The 15,328-nt window shown below is 49.1% G+C and overlaps 1 protein-coding gene across 1 annotated transcript; it reads right to left on the reverse strand.

The window, feature by feature from the left end:
- Positions 1-262: 262 nt before the first annotated feature.
- Positions 263-11,728, reverse strand: FGF6 (fibroblast growth factor 6). The gene is made up of 3 exons (XM_036297111.1): positions 11,383-11,728; positions 10,287-10,390; positions 263-439 (listed from the first exon to the last, which is right to left on the reverse strand). The coding sequence occupies exons 1-3, from the start codon at positions 11,726-11,728 to the stop codon at positions 263-265; spliced, it is 627 nt and encodes a 208-aa protein (XP_036153004.1).
- Positions 11,729-15,328: the final 3,600 nt, after the last annotated feature.

The following is a 15,328-nucleotide window of genomic DNA, read 5'->3' on the forward strand; positions in this document are numbered from 1 at the left end:
ATTCCACAAGTGTCATCTGCACCTTCTTTCCTCAGGTGAGGTCAGAGCATGGGCTCTGCTGCCATTCTACAAAGCTGGCTGCAACCCCTCACCTGGGTGGGTTACATGTCCTGGGGTCTGGTGGCCGAGGGAACCAACTCGGGCCTCCCCCAGTATTAGAGAAACCTGACTCAGGAGGCATGGGGGTAAGGGAAAGTGTTCACTGTGCAAAATTCCAGTAGAAAAAATGTCACTTTCCACCTTGCACCTTCTTTCAGGGTCCTTATATCCTGGGAAGGAAGTGAGTGACGGTCATGATTGGGGACACCTTGCTGCCCCGCTTTACCCGTCCATGTTTGCTCAGTGCGATGTAGGTCCCTCGGTACAGGTCTGACTCATAGGCGTTGTAATTGTTGGGCAGGAGGGTTTCTCTGAACTTGCATTCCTCTTGGAAGCTGGTCTGTGAAAGAAGGGGCAAACAACAGGCCAATTACACGTGAGGCCCAGCCGACCCACTGCCACCCCCCCCCCCCCCCCCCGCCCTGCTTTGTAGAACAGCCACTTGAGATGCAAGGCACTCCGGGTGAACAGAATCATGAAAGGTTGGAACAGAAAGCGACCTCAGAACTCTCATGGTCCCCTCGCACCTTCCCTCCTTTGCAAGGAGGAAACCAAGGCCCAGGGACGTAGGTGGACAGTCTGTGGCACAGGGGGTGAGTCTCCTGATTTCCAGTTCGGGGCACTTTCTACTAAGCACCTATGATCATTTATCCCGCTCAGAGAAAGGACCAGAAAGGGATGTAACGGGCTGTTTTCTCCAGTCCACTGCGAGAGGTAGTCTAGTGGAGCAGGACTGAGAGAAAGATTTGGGGTTCTGGTTAGTGGCTTCTCCACTCCCTGGCTGTGTGCCCCAGCAGGCTGCTCCTCTCTCAGCCTCGGTTCCCTTTTCTGCAACTGTGTGGTGGTGGCCGTGGTGGTGAGGAAGGGGCGCTTGGAGAAAGGTCAAGACACATGATTCCTAAGTCCTTTCTCATGCTGTCTGTTGATCATAGTAACTCACTCACTCACTCCACTTGTGTTTCCTCACTGCCTTTCCTAGTTTAAGTCCCAAGTTTGCAATTCCTTAAAGAGGCATTTTGACTTTGAACCCAAAGATGCCCTGTGCCTCCCTGGACACTCGTAGTTCTCCAGGGAAGTGCAGGAATAGAGAAGGTGGGGAGCAGTGGTTTTTGTGGGGAAAGGAAGCTGGCTGCCTGTGTGACAGCGGTGCCATGGGGTCTGGGCCAGTGATAAAGCGCTGATCTGGTAGAGGACGGTATGTGAACCGCCCGCTCAGAAGTGAGTGCTGGACTTCCTGTCACGCACCCACAGGAAACAGCCCACGTCCTCCTTTATTCCTAGAAAAGAGAGCCCTTTGCTCCCTTGGGGCGCCGGGTCCCTGTCCTGAGGGGAGCTGGGAGGGTTCTGTGCTTTTGATGAGGAGCAGCTCCTTGGGGTCTAGAGGAAGAGAGCGAGCTGGGAGCCAGGAGACCTGGGATGTAGTCTTTAAAAAAAAGGATGAAACAGAGAAATAGGTGGAGTATCATTTTTGATTCCTTCCTCCTGACTGAGGCCATCAGCTATAAAATGACCCACTCGATGGCTGACCGCACCAGAGGTGTCATCTGACCTTCTCTGCAGGAATTGGACTGTGAGCTCACTGACCCGCTGGCAGTGGGCTTCTTCCTGTTTTGAACAGAAGGTGACGCACTCGCTCACCAGGGCTCCCAGCCCCTCGAGTTCACCTCTCAGGCAGCATCTAAAACAACGTGTGATCCCTGTGGACGGGTTTTTCTTTCCCAATAGACTCCAAGTTCCTTAAGACAAGAACTGTGCCTTGTTGAGTACATGATGCTGAATGAATGATGACTTATTAGGGACAACACTGAAATGTATAGATACCCCCACATGGGTGGCTGTATCGATGCAGGGTGGGAGTGAGCAGGGGGGAGGTGTGGTCTTTGGGAACACACTGCGTACTCCCCTCCTGCCCTTGCTCTTTGCCTCTCACGCCCCTTGTTTACTTCTTTGAGACAAATGTGAAAACTCTCATCAGCCACCATCAAATGGCTCCTTGATACCATCTAGGGAGTTGCCACAAGCTTTCCTTTCTCTCCTATGGGTGCTCAGTAAATACTTGTGGTATGTGTGAAGGAAGGATTATCCCAAAGGCGGGGAGAATAAACAAATGCAAGTGGGTAAAAAGCACATTTGAGCAATAGCTTTGAGGTTAGACGCAGCGGTGGGCAAACCACGGCCCACGGGCCGGATCCGGCCCGTTTGAAATGAATAAAACTAAAAAAAAAAAAGACCTAATCCTTTTATGTAATGATGTTTACTTTGAATTTATATTAGTTCACACAAATACTCCATCCATGCTTTTTTTCCGGCCCTCCGGTCCAGTTTAAGAACCCATTGTGGCCCTCGAGTCAAAAAGTTTGCCCACCCCTGGTTAGAGTGATGATGCTTCGCCTCATACTTAGCTGTGTGGACTTGGGCAAATTAACGTCCTAAGCCCCAGTTTCCTCATCTGTAGAGTGGGAGCAGTAAGAATAATTATGTCATAGAATTGGAGTAATTATTAATTGAGATAATGCATAAAAAGTCCTTGGTATAATGCCTGGCACATAAAAAGTAAAAAATAATTGTCTGGTGCCACAATAAAAGTCTGGTGCAGACAAATGAACCAAATAGAAAGTCAAGAAGTAAACCCAAAGATACGTGAATATAAAATAAAAATGGACCTGAAGTGAATATAAAATCAAAGTGTATCTAGAAATAGAAGTGTGTTTCAAATCAATGAGAAAATTGTGTTGGTAAGAACAATAATAACAATAACAATGAATTTGATGTATGCCTTCATTCTTATATTAAAATAAATTTTAAAAGGAGCAGAGAGTTCATTGCAAAAAAGAGAAACTTAAAGATAAAAAAAATTTTTTTAAGTCAGAAAAATCTTTCTAAGCAGGACACAAAAAAACTAAAAGCCATAATAAATAAATAAATAAACAAACAAACAAACAAATAAATAAATAAATTTGACTGTCTGGAAAAAAATTTAAAGACCTTAAAACAAAATAAAACTATAAGTAATATACTGGATAAAAAATATTTTCAATGCATTTTATTTTGTAGTGCAGTTTGCAATAAATTGCAAAGAGGACATTTTGTTACTATATTCAGAATCCTTAACTCACTGAAAAATGGATGTTAATGAACAGACAATTCACAGAAAGGGAAATACAAATAACACTTAAACATAAGAAAATATGCCCTAGCTAGTTTGGCTCAGTGGATAAAGTGTCAGCCTTCGGACTGAAGGGTCCAGGGTTTGATTCCAGTCAGGGGCATGTACCTTGGTTGGGGTGTGTGCATGAGGCAACCAATTGATGGATGTTTTTCTCTGTCTCTCCCCCTGCCCCCACTCTCTCTAAGAAGCAATGGAAAAAATATCCTCCGGTGAAGATTAATAACAACAACAAACAAAAAAACCACATAAGAAAATATGCTTAATAAGAGAAATGTAAATGACATAAAATGTGAGGTCCCATTTTTAACTGTCAGATTACAAAGAGAACAATATTTGATAATATACTTTCACTGGTGAGGACACAGAAACTAGGATTTCTCATTTAATGTCCGTTGATGTGTAAATTGTTATATACTTTATAAAGAGCAATTTGACAGTGTTTATTAGAATAAAAAATTGTTACGGCTTTGATGAGTAATTCTGCTCCTAGAAATTTGCCTTACTGTTACAGGCTCCCACATGTACAAAAGTGACTGTAAAGTTGTTTACAGTAGTGAAAGCCCGACATTAGCCTATGTGTCTATTAGGAGGAGTGGTGAACTCAATTACGGCAAGTCCACACAGTGGAACACTATAAGCCATCCTATATAATAAAGAGGTAATATGCAAATTGACCCTCACACCCTCACAAGATGGCTGCCTACAACCAGGCTGGCAGGGGGATTAGTTAGGGGCAACCAAATGATTGAACAAGCAGGCTGCATGGGGTGACCAGGCTGGCAGGGGGTTAGTGAGGGATGACCAAATGACTGAACAGCAGGCTGTGTGGGGCGACCAGGCCAGCAAGGGGGGTGCAGTTAGGGGCAACCAGGCCAGCAGAGGGGGCCAGTTGCAGGTGACCAGGCTGGCAGGGGGGGCAGTTAGGGGCAACCAGACTGGTGGTGGGGGGTGCATTTGGGGGCAACCAGGCCAGCAGGCAGGGCAGTAAGGGGTGGCCAGGCAGGCAGGAGCAATTAGGAGCCAGCAGTCCAGGATTGTGAGAGGGATGTCCGACTGTCCCTGGGATCGGGCCTAAACCGGCAGTCGGACATCCCCCAAGGGGTACTGGATTGGAGAGGGTACAGGCTGGGCTGAGGGAAGCGCCCCCCCACCATGCATGAATTTCATGCACTGGGCCTCTAGTGAGAAAATAAGAAACCTCTTTGTGCACTGACTTGAAATGGTCTCAAAGATATACTGTTAAGTGAAGAAATAAGCTTCAAACAGTGTGTGTACCATACTCCTGTTTGTGTGATTTTAAAAAAAGATCCTGTGTGCATGCGCAGGGACACAGGTGCTTCCTGGGATGGTATTCAAGAAACTGGTAAGGGCGGCTGAATCTGGGAGGAAGTGGGTGGCTTTAGGACAACAGTGAGAGTGAGGCTTACTTCCCATGCCATATTCTTTTGTACTTGTTCTCCCCCTTAGGCCATGTTCATGTATTACCTAGTCATATAAGTAGGTTACTTAAAATGGAAAAGGAACTCAGGATAGAAGATGGGCCAGGAAACGAAGAAAACATTGGTATCAGAACCCGGTGGTCTCCTCCTCCTCCCATCACAGCCCAGTCTCCACCCACCACTTTCCCCTCCCTTCTAATTTTATACATCCCTGGAGAGTAACCGCCCCGATGATTTCCAGGAGAATTCATTTCTGACGGGGATGGTGGTTAGGAGAGAGGTTGCATATGTGGTTTGCAAACTCCAGAGATGGAATCAAATCCTGGGGTAGAGGGAGGGGGAAGAGAAGGGGAAGGGAAGAAATTGAGCCATTCTGGCAAGAAGCTATGAAGGCCTTTGCTCATATCCTCTGTTCTAGAATGTGTCCAATTTAAGAACTCAGCCTTTCCTTAGTGCCTGGGTCTCCTAAAACATATTTGTTTACAAGTGGACAATGATGCTTTATACATCAAGTTTTGTCCTCTGTTCATCAGATTTTGATTATTCAAGTTCCCCCTCCCTTTTAAAGAAGCTTCTGACTTGGTTTTTTTTTCCCCCCATTCTGTCCCTTTTATCTAGCTTATCTCATATTCTTAGCCTTTCTCAGAATTCTGTACAAATCTAAAGAGAAAAAAGAGAAATAGATGGAGTCTGCTTTAGAAGCCCTCTCTACCTTCCCCTGGCCTGTTCTTTTAAGCACACCCCCACCCCCCATGCTCTAGTTCAGGTGGCTATAGACGTGCAGCAAGATGCCAAGACAACTTCCCAAACTCTTTGGTGCAGCCAATGCTTCAGGCCCTTGGGATTTTCCTGAAGATTGGTGCTCAACGTGGTATCACGACCCAGCCCCTAATTCATCTCCACCATTTCCCTGACCTCTGAGTTCTCGTGGCTCAGGAAGATTGGCTCCTCAGCTCTGGTGTGAAATGCACTCGGCCCAGTGAACACCTTGATAATAAAAGCAGCTACAACATATTATTCCTTGAGAACAAATGAAAATAATTCCAGCGGATCACATTTCCTGGGCCTTCTGGGCCTCAAGCCCCAGTGTGACAATGTCTTAAATTCCATATAGGTCTCATCAGACTTCTGTGGAACCAGATCAAGCACCGACACTCACTCTGGAGAAGGCCTCTGCAGAGGGTAGATGTGTGGGTGTTTCTGCAGGAGTTACCGCAGGCAGAAATGCCTCTTGAAGTCTGGGTGGACCAGACAGCCATCTCCTGCCTTTATGCAGAGTCCAGTCACCCAGGCTGATGGGAGTGGATTCTTGTCTTTAAAGTTTTTCCTCCTTCGGCTGCCTTTGGCGCTTGTCCCTATTTCTCCTGGTTGTGCGTGCGTGTGTGGAGGTGGGGGCGGGTGGGTTACGGAGTGGGCGGTAGAAACGAAAAAGAAAACACTTTGTCCTGAGACCCTTTCCTCCTGCGGCCACTGACTGCTTCTTTCCCTGTCCTCAGCTGCAAAGAAGTCATAGCACCTCCCGGCTCTGAAGAGAGGTCTGTACTGTATTCGCTAACCCTCATTCCTAACACACAACTGCATTGACAATTTAGAAGTGTTAGAAAATGTTTTCACCAGGCACATCATTCTTCTCATTCCTGTAGCTCTTTGCAGCAGGCCACGCGTTCTGAGACTTCTCTGCTCTGCGGGGCGCTCTGGCCTCACTGCAGCACGGCCTCCCCCGCGCCCAGACCTCGCACACGCTAGATGAGAGGAGCGGCAAACTGAGCATGGACAGAGGGAAAGGCGTGGGCCTCCTGAATTACCCCCAGGGAATTCTCAAAGGCCTCTTGGGATGAAGCAAGTAGTGTGTTCTGCACATTGTCACACTACTATTGATATAAAAGATGTAGGCACAGTTATAATTTGTAAAGCTAAAATCATTTAAAAGCATAACTGAATTTCTAGTACCGTTTTGCTGCCGTGTATTGTGGATGAAAAAGGGGCTACATACTAGACCTGACAAGCTCAGGGGAGGCCTGCATGGTGGGCCCTGCAAGCTCAGAGACTAGGATGGTCTGAAATGAAAACTTCCTAACAAAAAGCTCGTCACGGCAGGTAGGCCCATCTGAGGCCTGTAGCTTCCCTGACAAAGGTCAGCCTTTACCTTAACGGAGCCTGTCGATGGTCTTTTTGCTTCTCTGATAACATACCTTTGGAGCGTCAGACTAATCCCCTTTTCCAGACCTCTCAGGGCACAACTACAGGCAACAGGGCAGAGACCACAGAAACCCCCCATTGTTATCTTGTGCCCCAAATACCATCTCTACATGCTGTAAACATTAACCATTCTATACATCCCAATGTAAACGAAGTGTCTCTCTGTTTTACCTTTTATCCAGTCCCAGAGATTTCCCCATTTTCTTTTCTCCCACCTCCCAACTCTACCACCAACACATCCTTACGTCTCCTCCTTTGATTCCTATGTATAAAATAAGCTGCAAAACTGCCACTCTGTGGACAATTTTCTCAGTGTGTCGAGATTTTGCTTCCTGGCAATTGTCCTCAGTTTGGCTCAAATAAACTCTTCTTAAGATTTTTTTTTAAGCTGGATGTTGTTTCATAGATGGCATTTTTTTTTTTTTCCGCCAAAGGATTCTAACAGAACCACTGTCCAGTGGAGAGCCTTGATTTTTTTTTATTATTATTATTTTAAAGAGGAGATTGGGATTCACTGATTTCTGCCTCATTTGACACGGGTCCTTGTCTGTACATCACATGCACTTCCGCTATGGACCTCCACAGCCATGATGGACACAGTTCCTTGGAGATCTGGGGTCTTAACTATAAAGTGAGGGTCAAACCTGCCTTGGGGGGGAGGGAGGTGGGGTGCAGGGCTGCTGGGGGATAATGCTCAGAAAGCCCTCTGCAGGGCACCCTGCAAACAGTAGGTGCTTAAAACGGGGTGGCTATCTGTATTGTCCGAGGAGGGACAGGCTCTGCAGTCCTCTTTTCTGCAAGTGAGACAAGTGGGAGGCTACTTTTCCTCATGAGGGCTTTCATGACACGTATTCTCCCCCCAAGGGCTGTCCCCTGTCCCCTGTCCCCTGTCCCCTGCCCAGCACGGTTCCCTCCCTCCAGGAGAAGTCCCATTTAGCGGCAGGAGCAGCTGAGCCAACTCGGGATGAGGCAGCTCTGGGGGCTTAAAGGGAAATAGTGTGAATGAAATCATCGCCCAGCAGGAGTCTTCCTGGCTCCCGGATCAGCTGGCAATTGTTTTTTCAGACTGTGATAACCAGCCCTGCGGGGCAGGGCAGCGACTCCAGGCTCAGCTCTACACTCCCCTGTCCAGCCCCACTCCTGCCTGGCCCTGGGCTCCATCCGGGAGGAGACTCTCGCCACTTAGAGAAGGTGCTTCTGGGCCTAGTGCTCCTGGGGAGCGAGTGTGGGGGGTGTGGCAATCGGGCGATCTTCTCCCCTCCTTCCTAACCCCTGGTCATTTAATGAGCCCTGCTTGTCCCCTTAAAAGTCATGTGCCTAAGCACGAGGGCCAGGGGTGTCCCCGGCACTAGCAGTCAATCTACCCTTCAAGCGATGGCTCCCCCTTCCTGTGGTTACTCTGAAGGCTGTACGCTGTGCAGCATGTCCCTGATTGTTGAATCTTGTATTCCCAGCCTCCTTGGCTTCTCCTCCCGGGACTATGGACTTAAAGAAAGTGGGGAGTGGATAAAGATCCTCCATATTTGTGCCCTTTCCCACCTCCCAGGTGAATTTCTTTCTGGGCAAGGAGATATATTGAATAGCTTGTTAACAAAGGTGGCGAGAGTAAGGGTTGCTGTACTGAATGCTTCCTTCCAGATTTCCCTGCCTAGGAGCCCTTGCATAGGGTCCCCGAGCTCAGAAGTCTCCAACCTTTCGGATGTCATGGACCACCAGTGGGCCTAGCTCACACCCGCATTGTGGCTCTCAACCAGTGGGCTCCAGGCATCATGCAGGCTGCGAGGGGCTCTGAGGGATGACGCACGCCTCAGAGGGGTCCTACTCTGTGGACATCCCTGGCCCTAATGCTTAGGCACATGGCTAAAACCTGGGTTGGTCCTGGCTGCATCCTGTCCCCTCCATCACCGGTGTGGTGTCGAGGTGTAAAAGGTGTCTGAGAATTCCATGCTTTCATCTCCCCAGCCCTCCGGCTCTCAGGATTGGGGTCACCCTCAGGCAGGGCAGAGGCTCTGTAGCCTGGTGGTTCCCAAGCCTGCCTGGGCCTCAGAAACACCAGAGAAACTTAAAAAGCAAAAACAGACAAGCTGATTTCCAGGCCCCAGCCCAGCTTTCCTGGATAAGCATCTCTGAGAAAGGTCCCTGGAAATCTGTACCTTTAACAAGCTCTCAAGGTGATGTGAATGCAAACGGTGCTCCCACATGTCTCATGTGTAGGAAAGAGAGGTGTTTGCAGGGTGCCCTGTGGAGGGCTTTCTGAGCATTATCCCCCCAGCACTCCTGGGAAGCGGTTTGATCTCCATCCTCACTTTATAGTTAAGACCCCAGGTCTCCAAGGTCTTATGTCAATCATGCTGTGGGGATCTGCCTCAGGGCCTGGCAGGTAAGGCAGGTAAGGCCCACAGCAGACGTGCATTTGGTGTACAGACTGGAACCCGCGTTCTAGCTCCTGCCCCACTGCCCCTCTGTTACTTGTCTTATTTCAGAGACCCACGGAATTTAATCCATGCCCCTCTCCATGAAAACCAGCTCAGACGGAGAGGTGTTCAAGGGCAGAGGCCACGTGGGCACCCCATTCAGGTATTTAACAGACCTGAGCTGTTGGAATAGTCTCCCCAGAAGCCGGCACCAATCCCAGATCACTCTGTCTACTTCCTGATCCTCAGTCTGTCTCCAAGGAGAGGTAGAGCAGCCCTCCACGCCCTTCCCATAAATAACTCTGGTATTCCTTGACCATTGCTCAGAGCCCTTTCTTTTTAGCCCTCTTATTTCTGTCGAAAGAACTCTTGGTTTCTTCAACATCATAGGGATACATTCCCAGCCTGTATTTTGGAATCAGCCAAGGGGTTATAATAGGGCCGATGCTTCTCCAGGCTCTGGGGTCAGGGGTTGGACTTAAAACCTACATGAAAAGGTCCCCATACTGATGAAGGCGAGGAGAGCGTCTCTGTTTCCCCTCCTCCTGTTGCACTGGGGCTGGAGGCGCCTCTCCGATGGCGGGTCATGGAGAACTGCACACTGGACACTTGCTTCTGTGGCCTCTCCAGTTCAGGGGATCAAACCTGCCATAGCCCAGAGGGTGGCCGTAGGCCAGAGTGCAGCTTTTCCTCAGGCCAGCAGCCCTCTGAGCTGCGGGTCCCTGGAATTACAAAGCGCTGGGAGGCAGGACCAGGAGGATCATGGTCCAATGCAGAGACCGGGGTGAAGCTTCCGAAGCCTGAGTTTCAAGACCCCCCACATGCACAGCCTCCTCCCACAGCCCCCTCTGTTCTCATTCTAGAGAAATATTCATCTCCATACTCCCGAGTTTGTATTATTTTCCTCAGTGGAGTCAGTTTTAGGCCTTGTACAACCTAGAGCTTCCCCTGGCCGGATGAACTCACCGTTGTGTATAATCTTCCTTTACTGTTCATAGCAACGAAGAGGGCGCTTTTCACTCCGAAGAGACTCACAACACCTCGCTCCACGGTGGAAATCTCCAGCAGGCCTGATGAGGAAATACGGGCTGTGTTACCTGAGGCTTGTGCAGATCAGACTGAGCTGTCAATCTAAAGGTGACCTGGCGAGGCCCATCCCCCTGCTCCTAGAAAGTCAGACCCTCGTCACCTCCATCCCTGATCTGTTTAATTTTAGGAAATCCCGCAGCTAGACTTGGCAGGTCTTGCCAATAGACTGTCAAAATCTGGTTCTGCAAGGGGATGTTCTGACATCAGAGTTAGAAATCACAGTGGCCACTTAGGTATCTACTTAAGATTAGCTTTGAATCTGGGCTTTCACTGACTTAATCACTTCTTGAGTTGGGTAAAAATTGCATTCAGATTCATTTTGTTAAAAATGTACACTCCACATGTTTCAACAAATCCCAGCCCACCTAATCTTGCAAATGCATCAGCAGAGGCTGATGGTTTGCCTGGATCCTGCAGCCCTTCCCCTCCCCCCGCCCCCTTAGCTGGGAGAGCCTATTTATGCAGCAACCATCAACATGTAGGACACAGACCCCAGGACAGAGGGGGCAGGCTGAAATGAAAAGAAGGATGTGCTTCAGCTGGAAATTGTGCAAACCACTTGCCTTCCCTTCTCAAAGGGGAAGCTAAATAAAAACAAGCTTGTGTCTAATTTGGTCCAAGTAGCCTCACTCGTTCTCCCCATCCTTGCCTTTGGTTTCCCAGGCTGATGGTTCCCAGTGGTCTTAGATGGCCACAGATGGCCCCGTAATGCTGAAATATGAGTGCCACAGGGGCTCCATGAGATCATGGCAAAGCACTCGGGGATGCTGGGACCGCCGCATACTGAGCCTGCACCTGGGCAGAGTCAAAGTGAGTCTGGAAGGGGTGGCTCTGTTAAGGGCATCCAAGTGGAGAATAGCATTTCGCTCCCCTTCCTAACAGGACCCCATGCATCAGAGCAAGTCCCCTTCATCCGTTAGCCCTGCTTGAGCTCAAGCCCCCAGCTTCCCAACTGGCTGCAACTGGCACTCACTGTAGGGGTTCTCCTCGTGGGTCCCGCTGATCCGGCCGTCGGGGGGCACCTGGAGGTGAAAGCCGATGCCCACGTTGCAGTAGAGCCTCCGCTGTCGCTTGATCCCCACCAAATAGCCACTTTCCCAGTTCACCCCGGCAATCTCTCCAGCTAGCCCAGCTCGGGACCTGGACAGCAGGGTGCCCCAGCCCCTGGAGTCCAGCAGCGTGCTGTTGGCTCGGGTGCCCGCAGGGGAGGGCACCACCATGCCCACTAGGACGCCTAGGAAGAGGAGAGCCTGCAGCGTGCCCTGAAGACGTCCTGCTCCCCGGGACATAGCGATGAACAGCCTCTGTCCCAGGGCCATCCACCTTGCCTCTCAGGCACGTGGTCAGAATTAATGGCCCTAAAAATACCGCCCTTCTTGTTTTTCTCCCTTCGGCATGGCGGCAGGGGCTTATTTTTGGAAGGCAGATGAAGGCTGCTGACATAAAACCAAAGCCTGCTTCGGGCACTCGGGTCGGGAGCAGAGGGACCCAGGCTGAGCCGCGGCTGGTAGGGACCATGGCTTGGGGACGCTGTCTAGTTCGCCCGCTAGCTCTGTCCCGAGTTGATTACATTTGATTTGACCTGTCTTTATAGTTCAGCAGCCTGGCGCTCCCCTCCACCCATCATCACCCTGACGTCAGCTGGCCCAGCTCACTTATCCAGGGCTGTAACATTAACCTGCTCCTGAGCTGGCTGCTCCCCAGACCCCCAGCACCCTCCCCATGCCTCAGGGATGCTGGGAGCCACTGTCATTCCAACTATGAGGCAGGAATGAAGTGAGCAGGGAGCATCTCTGAGGGAGGGAGGAATTGGCTGGGGGCCCAGGGAAAGAGACAGGCGAGAGGCTACCCAGGATCCAAACTGGGCAGAAGTTCTTGGCTTGGCAGCTCTGGCTTCCTTATTTAGAGGGCAAAGGTAAAGACGGGGATAGGGGAAGGCTTGGTGGCACGTGGCGACCAGGGCCTATGAATTACCCTAGAGACCTTTACATGGAAAGAGCGCATGGTTGACAGCAGTAGTGGCTCAGGGGACCCTTTCAGCAGGAGAGGACAGAGATTGGGTGGCGAGGGGTGGGGGGTTATCCAAGGAGCATTAGGGTCATGGAGGGAGGGAGGTTGGGGTCTGGCTTCTGCTCACTGTCCTGGCCATGGCATTCACCCAGCCAATGGAGTGGATGTTGTCTCTGGCCCTTGACATAGCCCACTGGCCATTTTCCTACCTGGGCTCATCCTTGGCATCTGATTGGTATTATTCCTATTTACAGACAGGAAAGCTCAAGCATAGAGAGCTTAAATGACTTGCCTGAGTTACCATAGCTAGTGAGTGGCAAAGCCAGGACATAAAGTTGGCCTGAGAAGAAAGCCCATGCCTTTAACCTCTGTGGTTGCCTGGAGTGGAAATGGGATTTCCAGGCTGGCCCTCGGGGACTACTACTCATTCCATACCACGAGTCAAACACAGGATTATTTCAATAGCCAACACGATTCACCCATGTCCACAGGCTGGAGGCTGCAGGCAGCACGGGAAAAGCTCCTAGGGCGGGTCCACTGCGCAGGGACTCTTCCAAGACTCCAAGTCTTCTGCTTCTGCTTGGACCTCAGCCTCATCTGTGGCATCTACCTGCCTTCTGCTTCTCTGCCTAGTTCACTTAGAGCGATGCTTTGGTTAGAATTTCTGTCAAACCACACATTTCAGTTTTTCCCTTGACATGTTTTCTCAGATCCTTTGGAGCCCAGACAACTTCTGTCATTACTTTCAGCTGATAAACTGAGTGGGCCCCCAGCTTCCAACCATCTTTCCCCTCCCTGTCACATACATTGCCTTATGCCCAGCTGTATCATCACCAGCACCATTTCCCACCACAAGGAAAGACTGGTACCTCTTGGGCACAGAATGAGTCTACCATGTAGGCCTTTGTTGGGAAAATAGTAAATAAATAAATGAAAGCTAAAAGCAAGCAAGGGTCTCTATGAAGAGTAGGAGAGTCGCGAATAATGCAAATACAAAACTAAAAAACAAACAAAGCCCACAACCAAACGCCCTTCCCTTTGGATTCCCAGCTTGGTTTCATGTCTTTAAGCTTTCATGTATGCAAGAGCAGTGAAGACACTCTGACAATGGTGTTTACTTTGGGATCTTGTGTTAACTATGCCTGCGGGACTGAGCTGGGGAAAAGGCACCCAGAAGTGTGTGGGTGGCCAGAAGAAGTTAGCCTGAAATGAACACTTGCCCTGGATAACTGGAGAGGTTCTCATCAGCAGAGGTCGGAATCTCTGGAATTCTTCTTGGAGACCTCTTCTTTGGGACCTCCTTAGAGGAGAGATCAAACTATAATAAAGTCCATTCTATCTATTAATAAAAATGTTAAATCTCTTTAGATTCCCCTCATCCAAGATTCTTCCTTGTACAGAGCAATGGGCTTTGGAATGGGGGACACCTGGGTTTGAATTCTAACTCTACTACTTATTAGCTGTGTGACCTTGCGAAAATGTTGAGCCTCAATGTTTTCATCTGCAAAATGAGATCATTACTTCATAGGGTTGTTATAGGCATTAGCAATAATATATGCAAAGGTCATGGTGCAAAGCACAGTAGAGCTTCTTCCCCAGTCTTTCCTCTGAAACATATTGAAAATCTCCTACCCGATTAAAGGAGGACAAACCCAAAGTGAGAAGGCCCCTCTCTCATCTCAGGGGTGAGAGAGACACATGAGCTTCTAGCTCTTAGCTGCCAGCCACCAGAGCATATGTTGTGATGGCTGTTAACATATGCACAAACAGGCAGCCCAGATTCCTAAAATATTCTGAAAACCAGTAATAGCCTTGGTATCGTCCCCTGTTAAATATAAAACTTAAGTAATTCATGCTATTAAAAAGCCTGGATCTTATTTTTATCAGGTGATGTGATGAGGCCCTGTTCTAAATGTGCCTCCTGGGCCTGTCTCTATAGCAACTCCACTGTGCTCATATATCCATATATTTTTCCTGAAGGCTAATTAAGTTGACAACTGCTAGGGCTTCTTGGTTTACCAGATTTGCACTTGACCCTTCTCTTGGGGCTTAGGGACCCCTATGGATGTGAAGTGATAAAGAAAAGAGTAACAGGTGGAGGAGGCCTCTTTGTGGACCCCTCTGTCAAAGTTGTCCAGCAGCCTTTGGAGCTGTCAGTCACTTTCTCTGGATGAGCCAAAAGTTAGTGGAGGTGAGTGGGAAAAAATGTTAATGTTTGTCTCCTTTCACGACAGGGTCCTTGACCCTAAGTGGGGTACCATGCGGTCCAGGTTGGCCAAATTCTACCTGTATAGTGGAACTACCTTGGTCACAGCCAGGCAGGTGACCTTCTATGAGTTCTGTTTATCTATACTAATAAAAGGGTAATATGATAATTAGACCAGATGTCTTCTGGACATCCTTCCAGATGTCCTTCCGGACAAAGCCATGATGGTGGGGGCCAAGGCAGAGATGGTTAGGGGTGATCAGGCCAACAGGAGAGAGCAGTTAGGGGCGATCAGGCCGGCAAAGGAGAGCAGTTAGTGGTGATCAGGCCAGCAGGGGAGAGTGGTTAGGGGCAATCAGGCCAGCAGGGGAGAGTGGTTAGGAGTCAGCTATCCCAGATTGTGAGAGGGATGTCCCCTGAGGGGTCCCGGATTGGAGAGGGTACAGGTTGGGCTGAGGCCCCCCCCCCCCCCACACACACACAAATGCACGAATTTCATGTACCGGGCTTCTAGTTACATAATAAAGTCAAACACCTCGGGAGTGACTGTAGGGAGAACACATAAAGCTTATGTAGATTGTGAAGAGCTGTTTACTTGTACTTTTTACATTTGATTTTGAAAAAGATTTGCCTTTTTTCTATAGCTAATTTGGCAAAATAAAGAAAATTATAAGGTAAAGAATAAAATAGCTGTTGTGCTTAG

This window comes from Myotis myotis, unplaced genomic scaffold (genome assembly GCF_014108235.1).
Source record: "Myotis myotis isolate mMyoMyo1 unplaced genomic scaffold, mMyoMyo1.p scaffold_m19_p_3, whole genome shotgun sequence".
Classification (NCBI taxonomy): Eukaryota; Metazoa; Chordata; class Mammalia; order Chiroptera; family Vespertilionidae; genus Myotis; species Myotis myotis.

Coding starts and splice junctions, on each gene's coding strand:
- FGF6 (XM_036297111.1), bottom strand. CDS start 11,728: ATGGCCCTGGGACAGAGGCTGTTCATCGCTATGTCCCGGGGAGCAGGA. Junction 10,391..11,382: donor CCACGAGGAGAACCCCTACA/GTGAGTGCCAGT, acceptor TTTCCTCATCAG/GCCTGCTGGAGATTTCCACC. Junction 440..10,286: donor AAGGAAGATTATACACAACG/GTGAGTTCATCC, acceptor CTTCTTTCACAG/ACCAGCTTCCAAGAGGAATG.